Below are 17,541 nucleotides of genomic sequence, written 5' to 3'. Positions count from 1 at the left end.
AAGTGATGGTATAGAAATAGCCTCACCGTTTCATTTGCTAATAAATGGACATGTGATTAGCCAGCACTCATAAACCAACCTTTTAACCTAACAAAATTACAAATGCGCCGACTGGCTTAAGATGGTTAGGAACTCAGCTGAAGACTAAAACAGTGAGGCATTAATTAGTCTTTGACTAAAGCATGAACCAGCCATACAGAATTGGAAAAACTGAAACAAGTATATTTATGGTTAATAAGAGAAAATGCAAACTACAGTTTCATCAATGTATATTTATTTTACATTACATCTTTACCTTGAGTTTTACAATTAAAAAAACAGTATCACAATTTTTGGGAAAATGCATCTTAGATTAAAATTATTTCGCAAAATAAATTACATTGAATAAATTACAAATGAAATTATTTTAAAGCACACAAACTCCACAGAATCATAAAGTTGCCAGGCTCATTTAGACCATGGAGTCCGTCTCAGTGCAGGATTTCAAAGAAATAGACCCCTAGCTTCTGTTTAAAGGAGAGTTCAAACTCACTAGGTCCTATGGTAATTTACTCCTGCAATGAACTGCTCTTAATACTGTAGTAGAAAATTATTTCACTACTTAACAGGAATCTGAATTCCTATAACTTTTGATCATTTATTCGATGTCTTGCATTCTGATACATATATCTTGATTTTCTATGTAACATCCTTCAAGTACTTCAAAAGTGCAACTGAATCTGCTCCCTCCCATCCACATTTAATATATTTTCTTCTCTCAATTTCCATCTCACCTCTTAAGGCTTATTTTTTGATTTCCTGATTATCTTCACTGCATTTCTCTATATCTCTTCCATGTTCTATGAATTTGTCTGACACCCGGGCACAAAGGGGGTACTCAAGATGGAATCTGGCCAACACAGAATATATTGGAACAATTTTTTTCCTGAAATGAAAACTAGATTTTTAGGGTTGCGACATGAAATTACATTTGTCTTTTTAGCAACTGCATCACACTGATGATGCATATTCAGCTTGTGCTCAATTACAATTTGAACTTCATATAAATCTATATTATATAATTTATTTTTTGGAAACAATTTAAAATCTAAGTAAATACAAGTACAGTGGTACCTCAGTACTCATTGTTCATTTGTTTTGGGAGGTATGATGAGTACTAAAAATGATGAGTGCCAAACAACCCCCATGACTTACCACATGACCCTTTGTTTCAGCCGGGAAGGACTTTCTGTCTGTCCCTTTTCCTATATCATTGATCTTCCCAGCATGACCGACTTCCTGTCTGCTCTCTGTAGCCATCCCCCTCTTCCTTTTGCAGCAATCTTCCTAGCATGGCTCACTTCCTATCCGCCCTCTGTGACTCTCCCTGTTTTTCTATCACAGTGCGTTGAGTACTAAACAAATGATGAGTACCGGGACATTTTCACTTCAAAATGCTTTGAGTACCAAATGAGTTTTGTAACAGTCAAGTACTGAGGTACCATTATAGTCCTCAACTTACGACCATGTGTCTAGCAACTATTCAAAGTTCTGACAAAAGTGACTAACATCTGGTCCTCACATTTATGACTATTGCAGCATCCCCATGGTCACATGATCATGATTTGAGAGCTTGGCAACTGGCATGTATTTAACAACAGTTGCAGTATCCCAAGGTCATGTGATTACCATTTGTGACCTTCCCAGCCAGTTTCTGACAAGCAAAATCAGTAGGGAAGCCAGACTCACATAACAACCCTGACAACAGTCATAAAATCAGAAACAGTCATGTGATGACTCATGTAACGATGGGCGTTCCAGTCCAGTAGCTCTATTCAGGATATGTAAGTTTATTTAGCCTGATTTACTAATATCATCTATTATATGTAGTACATAAAGTTTTGTCCACCAATGGACAGTCAGAAAGTTCCTGCTTCAATTAACAAAGGCTAGAAGTGCCACATGTTTGTACAAAAATTGTGTCTGAATTTTGGGTACTAAATATTCCACGTTTCCTAATATTTTTATACAGAAAAGAAGAAAGCAAATCAAGTCTTAAAATTTTATAATAGTGCCTGATCTATAAAGGACAAGTTTTAATTTTTAAATAAAATCCAAATTCTTCCCCTTTCCCTTCCTATCTAAGAGTTGTGAAGATAACAGCCATTACCATCATATTATTCAAAGAAGAACTGGCTTTTATAAGTACTTGATTTTCCTTAATAAATAACAATATGCTTATCAGTTTTAAAAATCAACTTCCATACATTTCATGCATTCTTTAAAATATGAGGTTGTGCATCTGAAATAAAATGATGGGTTAGCTGGTGCAAAATCATATATATGCAATATACATAAGTAATATAATCTATAACTTTATAGAATTATATTTTATATAATTCTTTAAAGTTACATAATTTATACACAATACATAAGGCCCAAGTGACATATTTCATTCTAAGCCTCTGTACCATAATAATTAAATTAATTCATTGTGTTCATTTGAAAAATGATTCTATAGTGCACCTAGTATTGCTTGACTTGACTTTTTTGGATGTTGATTGGGGAATTATTGTTCCAGATCTGAAAAGAAAAAAACACGTATTTCTAATTAAACAGCCACAACAACAAAATGTTTTGACATTAGTATATTCTAAATATTCAAATATTCTATTAACACTCACTCAGAGCTTACCTTTTTGTTCCTGCTGAAAAGTTTGTATTATATTGTCCTCTATCTAAGATTTCTGGAAAAAAAATTACTGAACATTTTTAAACTGAAAGCAAAAAAGTATTCCAGTAGAATTATGATTAACAAATGGGAATTAACAAAAACATCTACTATTGTTTTCTCCTCCCCCTCCACAGAAATTGTTCATAAACTGTTCATAAACTTTTATATAAACCATGACTTTTCTATAGCTATTTTGTTCTTTCTCCCTATTTATATCATTTTTGCTTGGGAAGGAAAAATAAATATTTGCCCTTTTAACAAATGCAGATAGTCTATATTTCCAATGACAAGTGATAAATGAGTTATAGGACAGACTGTTGCATAGCTCCTGCGTAATCTGTGTATGAGAAGAGCTCAGCAATGTTTATGTTTCTTGCATTTAAAAACTAAATTGTTACAATTTACAAAATACCATTTATTTTTCTACAGAAACATCAGCTTCTTTCTACACAAAATGGAGAAACAGTCAACTCCTTTATAGAAACCTCATATAAATTTGGGTTCTGCACTTCATTTAACATTCCAAAAAGATGAGTTTAACATTTTTTATTGAAATGATTAGTAAAAGGCTCATGATTACCTGATTTTTCTGTCAACTGCTCGATAATGCCTTTGTTTAAACAAACATCCACGTGCCTATTAAACAAGGCAAGATCCTTTGTTTTTTGTTCTATGTTGCAAACTGGACAAACAAAAACATTTTCAGTAATGCCAGAAAAACTTTGCAAATTACTTCCTGACTCTTCTTTATCTATTAACAAGGCTCCGGAAGACAAATTATCCTTAGCATGCATTTCAGATACCGAAGCATTTGAAGGACCACATCCATTCTCATTCTGTTTATGAACTAGGCATTTAGGTAAAACATCTTTGTTACTTGCAGAACCACAATCAACTATATTTGTTGATTTCTCATTCACTGGTGGTTTACTTATTTTAACTTTCATCTCTTCTTTTTTTTCTATATCCACAGGAGGATCATTTTTCAATGATTTGCTATTATCAGTAATTTCTGCATTTTCTTTTTCTTTTGTTCCAGTAAGGCACATATCAATATGTCTATTAAATGTTTCTAAAGTGCTATCTTGCTGCTCCTCAAAGCAAATAGGGCAAATAAAGATCTGGTGTTCATCATCCTTTCTTTGTTCTCCTGAAGCTACTGTTGACATTGTATCTTGTAGACTCTTCTTGTTTGAAGATTCATTTAAAAATATCCCTTGATTGGTTTGCTCTCTTGTAGCTCTCTTTTTATTGAAAAAGCTTTCTCCTTCAGATACTTTTGGGAAAATGTTGACAGCTTTCTTAAAAGCACAGGCTTGTTTTCCTGGTCCTAAGAAATTAACAATGCTCTTCTGATGGTATTTTTTTTCTTCTTCAGTTAAAAAACCTGATGCTCTTACACCTGAATATGACAGACAAGCCACAAAAAGATAAGTGTTTAAAAATAAAATCAAAACAACAAATGCTGAATTGCAGTCTGCTTCACATAGACATATATAGGAATGATTCCCCATTGGAACAACCTACCCCTAGAAGAATCATGGTGGGAATAGAGACAAAGAGAAAGACAGTTTTATCCATTCAGTTTCACATGCTTAAATTTGGATAAAAACTAAGTAATGAGGCATACAGTACGTGAAGCACCAAATGTTCTTTTGATAATGGGAAAGTGTTAAGAATACAACTGTTTCTTGAAGGGGACAGTAAAGGAATCATATTTTAAACATATATTCTAACAATGAACAGTGAAGAAATGTTGATTTGAGGAACTTTCAATAACCATTTAATTGTAAAAGTATAATAGTAGTGTATAAGAACAAAGTTTAACAGCAATTGCATATTGATCAAAACTTTCATTTCACTCAAATAATTAGCAATATCTGACATAATTATACAAGCCAATACTCAGCATAATTATATGAAATGATATTTACCCATTAATCTTAAACGTAAAGGTTCTGGGGCCACAATCTCCATTTCTGATTTAAGCAAATCTTTAGCTATAGCAAATATTTCATCTTCAGTAGAAACTGCAGAAAGTACTGAATTAGCTCTTGTTTTCACTTCAAAGTTCACGTTCTTCAATTTTAAAGTTATGGTTCTAGCCTATTAAAAACAATAGACAATTTTTCTGAAGCTGCTATAATCTGAAATACAGAAATTGTATCTTATCTTCATTATTTCTTTATATTTAAGACGGTTAAGCAACTGATTATTTTAATGTCTTGTTTTGTTCAGTTCAAATCTTACAAAAAATCTCTGCACTCTGATTCTTCATAAGGGTCAGGGTAATGATGATTTAAAGCTGACCAGCCCTTTAAGACTGAGGATGAGTCAGCAGGGTTATTGTCCTTTAAGAAGCTGCCTATATAAGAGAGGCCATTAGAGGGCATCTCTCTCTCTCTCTCACTATCCTCATGTATCATTCTCCTCTGCATTGTAGCTCTCCGTGTAGAGTTGAAGACTGATTGCTTGCCTGGCATTGCTTAGCACGTGTATGTATGTATGTATGTATGTATGTATGTATGTATGTATGTGTATATATATACATATATATATACATATATATATATATATATATATTTGTTTTCTCAGGTTTTCGCGGGTGTTTGTATGTAGGTCTTTGGTTATTCGGGTCTTCTCCCACGTAAAATTGGAAGTGTCTTGGCGACATTTCGACGAAGTCTCATTCGTCATCTTCAGGCTGGTGTTCTCGGCTTTGTGCTTCCAGGAGCTCCTGGAAGCACGAAGCCGAGAACACCAGCCTGAAGATGACGAATGAGACTTCGTCGAAACGTCACCAAGACACTTCCAATTTTACGTGGGAGAAGACCCGAATAACCAAAGACATATATATATATATATATATATATATATATATATATATATATATATATATGAGACTTGTATATAAACCACTGTTTGTAAGACAAACCTCTGTATCCTGTATTTTGCATTATTGACAATAAGCAATCATGTCCAAAAAATGAAAGCCAGAGCAGATCTTTATAAATAGGAACAGACTTAATTTTTAATGCTCAAGTAGAATTCTGGTCAAAACAAATAGAAAAAAAGGGTGTGAGACTTTTTTGTTTTTTTGAGTTGAGAAGTGAACTTCCAAGGGAGTTAGTTATTTGTGCAATACTAAATTCCTTTCCTTCTTTGGCAACACCAACTTTTTTTTATAAGTTTCATGATTCAAGAAATAAGTCTCCATGTTCTTGCATAGAAACACTGAAATTTACCATAAACTGTGTCTAAACCATTGCTCCATTTAACATTTCTCCAGAATTTCAATTAATTATTTTGCAGCTAGGAATTAAACCTGAGAAATCAACATGAAAAGCCAAATGTCTACTAATGATCTATAGCAGGGGTGGGTTCTACTTACCTTTACTACCGGTTTGTAACGGGGCCACGTGCATGCTCTTCTGTGCAAGTGCAGAAGCATTTTCATAACGTCAGGGTCAGTGGGCAGGGCCTCCCGCCGGTGTTACTACCGGTTCTATAGAACCGGTACGAACCGGGGACAACCCATCACTGATCTATAGTCCCTATAGCTCCTGGGAAGTATCTTGCAGTAAAGGTGAAGAGGAAGATCAGGTCAATGAAGGAGAATGGGGACCATATAGCATTTTTATCAATAGGCAGTCCATTTGTAAGTACACGTGCCATCTTATATATAAATTTAAGTTAAAGACAGAATTAGGAACTGAACTCGTTTTTAACTCAGTGACTGCCTGTAAATCTAACAAATCATCTTCACCCTCAGCATAAATTCTATTCTATCTAAATTCCTACAACCAAGAGGAATGCAGACAAATAAAAAGTATTTCCCATCAAAACAATACACCAATAAATATAGAAGATGTGACTGCTAATAAATAGGAGAAATACAGAAGGTACAAAGTTACCTACTTTAAGTCCTTCCTTTTTCAAATCCTGAGCAAGGTCACTGCAGAGTTCTTGACATAACCTGTATTGTTCTGATGCACTTATTTCATTAAATGTCCTGCCAAGAGAGAAGAAAACCTCAGCATGTTCTGTTCTTGACAGATTATCCAAGCAAGTTTAAACTAAGCAGAAAATATTTGCAAAGATCTATTGAACAATACAAAAACAGTTCTTTAAATCCACTGCAGCATTAAAAAATGAATGTTTCAGCTTATAATAGATGTTACATACTTACTACACAAAAATTAAAAGCCAAATATGATTTCCTGTGCCTGTTATGGTAAATATTAAAAGTTAAACTTTGGGACAAATGTAACAGTCCAGCTTCCATTTAATAGTGGATGTCAGATTTAGAATTGGATCAAGACCAGTTGTCTCATTTAGTTTGCACTAAAGTTAGACACTGCTTTTACAATTATTTCAATAGTACCTAATTATAACAAATTAGTCTTGATCCAGTTCAAATCTTTTTATTTATTAAAAACATCCAATAATGATTTTGGTTTTAAAAAAACTGCACAATGAAAAATAAATTTTGGTTCTTTGGCGATCCAACATTTAATTCTACTTGACGGAATTATTAATTGAATGTAAATAAGCTCGTAAAGCTTATTAGGGGCTGGGTCAAGAGAATGATCACAATTTCTTGGTATCTTCTCCTTCACTATTTCAGAGGGTTACCTAACACTCTTCTGATTTTCAAAGGGTATAGACAGCTTATTAAGGAAGAGGAATCAATGAAAATCAGATCTTCCTCTGTTTGGATCAGTTGAACTTTTCTCCTGTATCAGATGGCTGTCCCTGCTGGAAGCAGCATCTCTAGATATGGAGGGAAAATTCTATTTTTATCTTAGGTCTTCTTGGCACAGTCACAATAATTATATTTGGTATTACTATTCTAATAGGAAAAAGTTTTTAGAAGAATGTCTCAAAAGAGGTTCAGTTACATAATTTTTATTTCCAAAGAACCAGTATCTCTTTTACATGATGGGAAAAGTGTGCTGGTACCAGTATTTGGATTAAATGTCTATTATCTATTATCTTTATACTATCTATTATCTTTATGTGGACAGAGTTTTAGCTGTTTTTATCTTTTTTTCTACTTATGAATGCTTCTTCTATTTATGAATGTTGGGCAATGAAGACAAATAATAAAAAAATGAACAAACAAATAAGCTAATCCATATTCAGATAACACCATTTTATTTGGCAAATTTTTGGCATTATATTGGTATTTCTTGCATCATTGGGGGGGCAACCACATAGTATATTTCAATGCATTTAAGAGGCGAGATGTTTACACTTGATATATTTTTGAGTACATACCTTTCTGTACTCATACTTTTTCTTTCCCCGTCCCTTAAAAAAAAGAAAGAATGTTCAAGAGTGCTAAATTTCAAAGGTTAGCTCCCAATAAAGTAAGTGTCAAATTTTATGAGCAGACACACACGCATCACGAAAAAAAAAGCAATGGAAAAATAATTACTAAAAGTCAGACAAAAACAGGTCTCTGAAAAGCAGGTTAAAGCAAAGGTAAGAAATATTAGTAAATATCCTCATTTTTTGTAAGTATTCAATATCACTCTGTCTTTATAAAAAAGTTTATCTTTTGTTAGAACATGATGGAACTGAATTTACTCAACAATCTGAAAATATTTTTCAATATTGAAAATTGAAGTACTTCACTGAATATTTTTTAAAGTTACAAATATATGTTATCTATTTTAGACTAAAGGATCTTAGAAGAGTTGAGGGAAAGCCCTAAAATTCTGCAATTCAACTGGGAATTAGAAAAAAAACAAGGCTAGATTACAGATAAACTTGAATAATACAGTCATTATTAATTTCATGTGAAATGCAACCAATTAATGAAATATTTAGAAAACAAGTAAAATAAGGATAAAGTACATTTTGTATAAAATACCTTTCCAAATGTGTGGAACCCAAACCAAGAGAGATTTCAAGAAAATGATGGGAGGATGTTTCAGAAAATAGAAGAGAAATCAGAGCCCTCTGCTGGTACAGTTCTGTGCAAGTCTCTATTTCCAAAGCTTTTAGCATTTTCTCTGTTACTTTTCCTATGCCTGGTACCTAAATGAGAAGGAATTATATACCAGTGAAACAGGAAGTTTTAATGTGAAATCTTAATTTTAACAGTTTCAATATATATCCCGTTATCATCTATTATTAACGATCACCTTGGAAACTGAAAGTAACAGAAATAATTACATAGCTTGGTAAACTGCTGCACGTAGCTGGCAAATTTGTTGTATTGCTCTGCACTGACATATGTAAGTGAGGCACTATGGGACAGAACTGATTTTTTGACCAGTGGTTAGAGCGGTCATTAAGCAAATCATATAGTGATTATATGAAACGTGGTTGTAAATGTGAGCTGATTACTAACTGCCCAAAATCCAGTCACATGACCATGGAGGGCAGTGTAATATCTTAAGTGGCAGATATAGAAGATACAATTGTTGATAAAAAATTAGACATCAAAACTATTTCCTGAATACAACATTCATAAAAGTAGTAACATTAAATAAATCAATTTTTTCACCTTTCTAATAGCTAAATTTTTGATGAAGTCCATCACAGCACCTCTTTCTGGAGGGATTCTATACTGGCCATTAGGTTTATTTTTATCACTGCACATTTTTGCCAACATCATGTTTGGAGCAATGCCTACAATGAATTGAAAAAAAAAATCAAATAGAAACAAAAAACAATTATCACTTTCCAACTTCAATTACATAGTACGTAAGAGACAAAGTAATCCACATTTGAGATGAAAGTTGAGTATAAAGAATACTTTTGTGGCAGGGTCACGGGTGCCATCAAAACATAGGCATTATGGGTGCCCAATCTTAAAGTGGCTCCATAATAGGTACCGCTCCACAAAATGCTACTTCACAGGTAGATGATGCAAAGTAGAGGCTAGGTTACCAAACTGTCATATCTACATCTCATTCAGTTTAGTTTAGTTTTAGTTTTATTTGATTTATATACTGCCCTACTCCCAAAGGACTCAGAGCGGTGAACAGCCACAGATAAAACACATAAATACAAAATTTAAAAACAAAGTAAAACCGAATTAAACAATTTGGCCCAAGACAGATTTAAAACACCCCAGTAATTTAAAACAGATTAAAATTTACATTTAAAAAGGGAAAAAGGGAAAAGATTAGGCCAGGCCAGCCTGATGGAATAAAAAGGTCTTAAGAGCGCAGCAGAAGGTGCGCAGATCCGGAATCCTCCGTATCTCCGGGGGAGCTCATTCCAGATAGGAGGTGCCCCCACAGAGAAGGCTCTCCCCCTAGGGCCCACCAGTCGACATTGTTTGGCTAACGGCATTCAGAGGAGCCCCTCTCTATGAGAGCGTACCGGCCGGTGGGAGGCTATTGGTGGCAGCAGGCGGTCCCGTAGGTAACCAGGTCCTAAGCCATGGAGCACTCTAAAGGTGGTAACTAAAACCTTGAAGCGCACCCGGAAGACCACCGGGAGCCAGTGCAACTCACGCAGGAGAAGTGTTACATGGGAATGCCATGTCGCTTCCATAACCACCCATGCGGCCGCACTCTGCGCCAGTTGGAGCCTCCGGGTGCTCCTCAAGGGGAGCCCCATGTAGAGAGTGTTGCAATAGTCCAGGCGGGAAGTGACGAGGGCATGAGTGACCGTGAGTAAGGAGTCCCGATCCAGAAAGGGACGCAACTGGCTAATCAGGCGAACCTGATGAAAAATCCTCCCAGTCACGGCCGTCAAATGCTCTTCTAAAAACAGCCGTGAATCCAGGAGGACGCCCAAGTTGCGAGCCCTCTCTGTGGGGGCCAGTGATTCGCCCCCAATAGTCAGTGATTGTGCCAACTGACTATATCGGGACGTCGGAAACCACAGCCACTCGGTCCTGGATGGGTTGAGCCTGAGCCTGTTTCTCGCCTCCAGATCCGTACGGCCTCCAGGCACCGGGACATCACTTCAAGGGCATCGTTGGGGTGGTCTGAGGTGGAGATGTACAGCTGAGTGTCATCAACGTACTGGTGGTACTTCACCCCGAAACCATGGATGATCTCGTCCAGCGGCTTTACATAAATGTTGAACAAAAAGGGTGAGAGGACCGACCCTTGTGGCACCCCACATATGAGGGGCCTCGGGGTCGACCTCTGCCCCCCTGCCAACACAGACTGCAACTGGTCGGAGAGAAAGGAGGAGAACCACCGCAACACAGTGCCCCCCACCCCTAACTCTTCCAACTGGTACAGCATGATACCATGGTCGATGGTATCAAAAGCCGCTGAGAGATCTAATAGGACCAGGACAGAGGAGCAACCCCTGTCCCGAGCCCTCCAGAGATCATCAACCAACGTGACCAATGCCATTTCCGTGCTGTACCCAGGCCTGAAGCCCAACTGGAATGGATCCAGATACGTTGTTTCATCCAGGTGCTGGGGGAGCTGTCGCACAACCACACTCTCAACAACCTTCGCCACAAAGCGAAAGTGAGAGACCGGACAATAATTTGCCAACACTGCCGGGTCCAGGGAAGGCTTCTTGAGGAAAGGCCTCACCACCGCCTCTTTCAAGGCGGCGGGGAAGTCACCCTCACCCAATGAAGCATTTATAATCTCCTGGAGTCAGCCTTGCGTCACCTCCCGGGAAGCCAGCACTAACCAGGAGGGACACGGGTCCAACAAACATGTGGTCGTGTTCAGTCTGCCCAGAATCCTGTCCACGTCCTCAGGAGTCACAGGATCAAACTCATCCTAGATAACATTCTCAAGACCTGCCTCAGTCATCCCCCTTGAAACTACCCAGTCGGAGTCCAAGTCTTCCCGAATCTGAGTGATTTTTTCATACAGATAGTACTAAGTCCTCAGCTCTATGCTCCAAGGGGTTCCCTTGGGTGGAGCAGGGAGCGGGTTACCCTAAACAGGGCGGCTGGGCGGTTATCTGATGATGCAATAAGAGCAGCAATATAATTACTTTTTGCTGCTTTTATCGCCACTAGGTAATTTTTAATATGAGATCTTACCAGTGTCCGGTCGGATTCAGAAAGGCTAGCCCTCCAACTGCTCTCTAGGCATCTTTTCCGGCGCTCCATCTCTCTTAGCTCCTCAGTAAACCAAGGAGCCAGATGAGATCGGCGCCGGGTCAGATGTTAACATGGAATTCAGTATTCCATGTTAACGTAAGTTCATAATATCGGTCATAATATTGGATAGTTCTATTATATTTTGCCCAGTATACCACAAGCACAATCAATATCTAGTTTTACCTCAAGTGTGCTAAAAAAAATGTAAACTAGTAGCTCTAGAATAGAAACTTTCCAAGCCAACATTTTGTCACCTGCCTCTTATCAACTATGAATGTGGATTAAATTAAAAAATGAGTGACTGCAATGAAAGGAGTAAAATGAGTGATAATATGATGAGTCATATAAATCAGCTTTTCAAACTTGGCAACTTTAGGAAGTGTGTATTTCAACAAAAACACTAATATAGACAGTATGAGGATTGAAATGTGAAACAAATATATGCAGGAAGACTCAATGAACTGAAACAAATGGATGACTGAAATGGGATGGAGTTTGTAAGATTCTCCTAAAAGCAAGGTTCATTTGCATGGACAGAAAACATGGAGAGGAATAATGAATAGTGTTAATGTTAATCTTCCCTCTCAATTTCTTTATCTTACTATGTCTTAATCTTTTTCAGCATTCTGCGTAATTCCATCATATCTTTTTAAGGTACAGTGACTAGAACTGCACACAATATTCCAGATACACTCACACCACTGATTTTTATAAATGTGTTAATATACTGGCGTTTCTATTTTTAATACCATTTCTAATTATCTCTAACATGAATGAATGTACACTGTGTTGACACCTTGATAAAACTGTTTATCACTACCCCAAAATCTCTTTCCTCATCAGTCACTGCTGCTCTGATCCCATTTAGTTTTTATGAATAATAAAGATTTTGAGCACCAATTGTACTTTCCTATCTAAGTTACTTATCAACTTCCAGATACAAAACTTGCTTGCTTGCCTTCTCTGGTCTCAAGCTCCCATAAACTGCTTTTTTGGGTAAGAGGACCTGCCTGGACTGAAAGAAGAAAATGACTAAGAAAAAAGGAAAAGAAAGATCATTATCTCATTTACTTCTTTCCTACAATATTATTTAACTTCATTTGAACAGACTATTACAGGCCTTTCTAGATACATTCTCTGAGCTATGCTTGGATAATATTCAGCTTCATTATTTATTTGTTTTACATTAAAATGTATGCTATTTAAATAGCATTAAGTCTCCTGTGAGTGTTTAAGTCCTTTTATTCGGGTTAGTTCTTAATCATATCCATTGACAGAACAGCAAAATCTATACTTTCAGACCAATTCAGACTGATTGCAAGACCTCTGTTATTCCAGAACGTAGAAAAGATGAAACAATTTAAAGAGTAATGCGTTCTTCACTGAAATAATTTAAGCAGAGGTTGAACAGCTGTCATGGATTTGGATGACTTCCAAAGTTCCTTTCAACATTACATTCTTTGGCTTTTTAGAGGACCATTAGTTATTAGTGTTTCCTAAGATACAGTCTTCTATAACCAGTTTTTATTTTTATATTCCTAACTCTTCTAGTATGAAACAATTGAATCCTGTACAAAGGACCGTTTCTCCCCCAAAAAAGTAACCAGTAGTTATTTGGCCATTATATAATTGCTGGTTTCAAACTTTGCCTACAAATAATGTAAGAACAAACGTCTTTCCCTTAATTATTATAGATCTCTTACTAAATATAAACAATACATTCACATCCTTTGATTACACCCAAATTATTATATTTATTCAGAAAAAATCAGGGCTAATTCTTACTAATATCTGAGTCACTGTCACTAATTGCAGCCAGCCTCCAGATAAAAATCAAGGCAACAGATATAATTTACGTTGAAGAGAACGTAGGTGGAAAGATTAGGTGAGTAAGTAATTGAGGGAGTAAATCTTAACCATCTTTGGTTGTGGCCCAATGCAGTAGTGAATGGGAGAATATTTGAGTAATATCTATGAAAATTACATAATTGAACTTTGTTAGTTGTGAACATAACATTCCAAGTGTAAAGCCTTCTTTCTCCCCCAAACAACATTGTAAAATAACCTAGTTAAACAACAACTTAATAGAGAGAATGAAAGCAATTCTGTTGTCGTACGCAAATGCACAAATTCTATGAATAATGGAGTCTAGAGTCATAATTTAATGGTCAATATTTGCACTGGGACCAAAACAATGCACATATCCAATAAGTTGTACAACCTTATATAGACAGGAGTCACCTAAATGAAATAAAATCTAAAACACACTACACACAAGAAGTAAAACATAATTATTCAGCTTTGCACTTTTTGATAGATATAATATAGTTGGATAAGTATATAGCAGCAAAGAATCACAGATACAACTCTAGTCAATCAATACGACAGGTATTTTATGAACATACTTACAGTAAATATGTACAGAGTTATTCTAGAATTGACAGTGTTTTAAACAATAAAAATGTATTTACCAGCGCTGGCAGTCATCCCAGTTTTTTGTTCAATTCTCAAACGAATTTCATTTACAACTTCCTCAGCTGATGTTTCCAAGACAACTGACTTTAACTGAACTCTTGACTGTTGGCATTGCTGTTCTTCTAAGGGCAAAGATGGCTGAATAGTCTGCTTATCAATCAGAGTGTCACTGTCAAACAATACTGGTGAACAGGAATGCATATCTTCACTCAAGTTTGATTCATCAGATATAACTATGTTCTGTTTTCCTTGTTTTTTTTAAAAAAAATAAAAAACAGAATATCATAAGCAAAACAGTCATTTCAAATTCTCTTGTAAAGCTAATAACAGAAATAGCTGTAGACCACGGGTCCCAAACCCCTGAGCAAGGACCAGTACCAGTCCATGACCTGTTAAAAAACTGGGCTGCATACCTGGAAGTGAACAGCAGATGAGCAAGCGAAACCGAAACCATTCCCCCACCCTCCCCCGTCTGTGGAAAAATTGCCTTTCATGAAACCGGTGGCAAAAAAGTTGGGGACTGCTGCTTTAGACTTCAAAATCACTTATTTGGCAAGATTGTTGCATATATTGCTTTTAGAAAAGGCAGTATTCTCACTGTTACTGCTGCAGGGTCATCTCCCATGGAGGAAAAGAAAGAAAAAGCCATGGTGGTGCAGTGGTTAGAATGCAATATTGAAGGCTAACTCTTCTGACTGCCAGCAGCTGAGTCAACCAGCTCAAGGTTGACTCAGCCTTCCATCCTTCCAAGGTCAGTAAAATGAGCACCCAATTGTCGGGGGCAATATGCTGACTCTGTAAACTGCTTAGAGAGGACTATAAAACACTATGAAGCGGAATATAAGTCTAGGTGCTATTGCTATTTATACTGCATCGAAGGTATTCCTTCATACAGAGGAGTTGCAAGTTTACAGAACTAAAATTTGGTACTGAAAAGAACAATGCGTCTTTCTACATCAATACATATGTGTACAATTGTATATATAAGATGACCAAAGAACTCACTGGTATAGGGCAATCTAAAATTATAGTAAAATAGTAAGATTTTTAGGATTTTCTCCTTACGGTGAGTAAATAAAAAATCCAGTTTAGGATCACAATTCTTTTCCTTGACCAAATCACTGGCCCCAAGTTAACAACCAGCATTGGAAAACCTTCTCCCATTGAAATGAGGACTGTTACATTAGTGTTCAGAATAAACTTAAAATTCTGGATTAAGATCTTATAACTAGCTTCTGCCTTGGCATGAAATTAATTCATAATAAACATGAAAGCAAATATTAAAACTTAAAATATCTATGTGTCATAGTTTCCAGGTTTACTAGATCACAGACATAAAAGCAACATAACATTTTGACCTGATAACTCCTGATAATTACCTACCATTTAGACCAAACTTGGATGTACTGAGATGTTTTCTTTTACAGCAGTGGTTCCGTTCTTCTAAGTACTCTGTTATGTTCAAGTAGGCTTCATCAAGGCCCATGGGCATGAGTTGAGGATCATATTCAGCTAGTATTTCCCTAATCTTCAGAAATACAAATACAAAGTTTCACTGTTATTTACTCATGTTTTAAAAATATACCATGCATCTAATCAGTACAGGTAGTCCTCGACCACAATTGAGCCCAACATTTCTGTTGTTAAGTGAGGCATTTGTTAAGTGAGTTTTGCCCCAAGTTACGATCCAATTTCTTGCCAGAGTTGTTAAGTGAATCACTACCATAGATAAATTAGTAAACTGGTTGTTAAGTGAATTTGGCTTCCCCATTGACTTTGCTTGTGAGAAGGTTGCAAAAGGTTAATTAGATGACCACGGGACACAGAAATGGTCATAAGTATGAAACAGTTGCCAAGCATCTGAATTTTGATCCCATGACCATGGGGTGCTGCAACCGTCATAAATGTGAAAAATGGTCATAAGTCACTTTTTTCAGTGCCATTGTAACTTTGAAAGGTCACTTTAAAATGAACTGTTGTAAGTCGAGGACTACCTGTATCAGCACCATATCATTTGGCATACATCATGGATCGATCATACATCAGGGAGGAAAGTCAATTATTGAAGAGTATTTTTGATTCCACTGCCTGCTAACTATAGCATCTTGATCAAATTTCACTGAAGGTATGCTGTTAACAAGAAAAACTTGTTCTCAATGTAATAAAATGAGGGAAATAATAAAAAATGGATAGTTAAAATATTTTAAGACAGAAATGTCTCCCTATGAAGACATTCAAACTGGCTGCTTCCAGGGATGAGTATCTCAGTTACTTTATTTTGTCTCACCCTTTTAACAGCAAGTAATAAAACAGACTGAATTTCTTAATGATGCTAAAGTTACACTGTGGGAATGTACTCCTAGTTCAGTGCTACAAAGATATGCACACAATTTTTATGAGATGTCAGAACCATGAACCATAATAAACTTGATGTCAGAGTGAAGATTGACCAGTAATGTTTTAAGTATCAGCATATTAAAATGGACTGGAATCCCATGTCACTTCAAATCAGAGAATGTCAGTTTCTTTCTGCAGGTAAGAAATTCATAGCAGAGATGATGTAGCCATAACTATTAAGAGAAGGTGACTTAACTCAGCGCTAAGACACAAGTCCCCAAAATGACAGAATGATCTCAGTCTGAATGCAGAATAAACCAATAATATTATAGTGGTTCCAGACTATGCTTCAATCACACATGAACAGGAAGTATAATTATACTCTGCAAAAACATGTTAGCATAATGCAAAACACAAAAACAAAAAATACATCCAACCACATAATTTATTAATTATGGGAAACAAAATTAATAGTATATGGAATAATGGGAAAAGTATAACATACCGTATTTTTTGGAGTATAAGCTGCACTTTTTTCCCTCCTAAAAGAGGCTGAAAATTTGGGTGCGTCTTATACTCCTAATGTAGCTTTTTTGAAGCTTTTTTTCAGCCCTAACGAGGCGCTAGTGAGTGAAGCGATCTCTGTGGTTTGCCTGCTTTTCTCATTGCTTCTCTCTCCAGAGATCAGTTGTGCTTTAGAAGCTGTTTTTTATCCCCAAGCAGGGGATAAAAACCAGCAAACTAATATGCTGAAGCTGACCAGACTAAGGACACTAGCCAGATGAATACCTGGTAGGCAGATTCCCCCCCCCCATTTTCCTCCCCCAAAACTAAGCTGCGTCTTATACTCCGGTGCGTTGTTGTGACTCTGACTCCCAAGCCTGTCCTCATGGAGGAAGAGGACTCAGAAGGTGAGGGGGAGGAACTGACAAGGCCTCCCTCTCCAAGACCCTCCTCTCTAGCAGTGCCT

General features: G+C 36.5%; 1 protein-coding gene across 1 annotated transcript in view; it reads right to left on the bottom strand.

The window, feature by feature from the left end:
• Positions 1-299: 299 nt before the first annotated feature.
• The window catches only part of POLK (DNA polymerase kappa), a 34,404-nt gene continuing 17,162 nt past the window's right edge, over positions 300-17,541 (bottom strand). Inside the window, exons 6-15 of the mRNA XM_070938819.1 lie at positions 15,618-15,762; positions 14,231-14,482; positions 9,231-9,355; positions 8,592-8,758; positions 7,994-8,026; positions 6,632-6,725; positions 4,648-4,819; positions 3,294-4,115; positions 2,675-2,726; positions 300-2,562 (exon numbers count right to left, since the gene is read on the bottom strand). Coding sequence (XP_070794920.1) covers positions 2,478-2,562; positions 2,675-2,726; positions 3,294-4,115; positions 4,648-4,819; positions 6,632-6,725; positions 7,994-8,026; positions 8,592-8,758; positions 9,231-9,355; positions 14,231-14,482; positions 15,618-15,762 — 1,947 coding nt within the window. The 3' untranslated portion in view covers positions 300-2,477. The remainder of the gene's footprint in view (positions 2,563-2,674; positions 2,727-3,293; positions 4,116-4,647; positions 4,820-6,631; positions 6,726-7,993; positions 8,027-8,591; positions 8,759-9,230; positions 9,356-14,230; positions 14,483-15,617; positions 15,763-17,541) is intronic.

This window comes from Pituophis catenifer, unplaced genomic scaffold (assembly GCF_029215685.1).
Source record: "Pituophis catenifer annectens isolate HBS135680 unplaced genomic scaffold, rPitCat1.0.hap2 SCAF_2, whole genome shotgun sequence".
Lineage (NCBI taxonomy): Eukaryota > Metazoa > Chordata > Lepidosauria > Squamata > Colubridae > Pituophis > Pituophis catenifer.
Note: the sequence above shows the minus strand (reverse complement) of the source record. Positions and strands in the feature narration are given on the sequence as shown.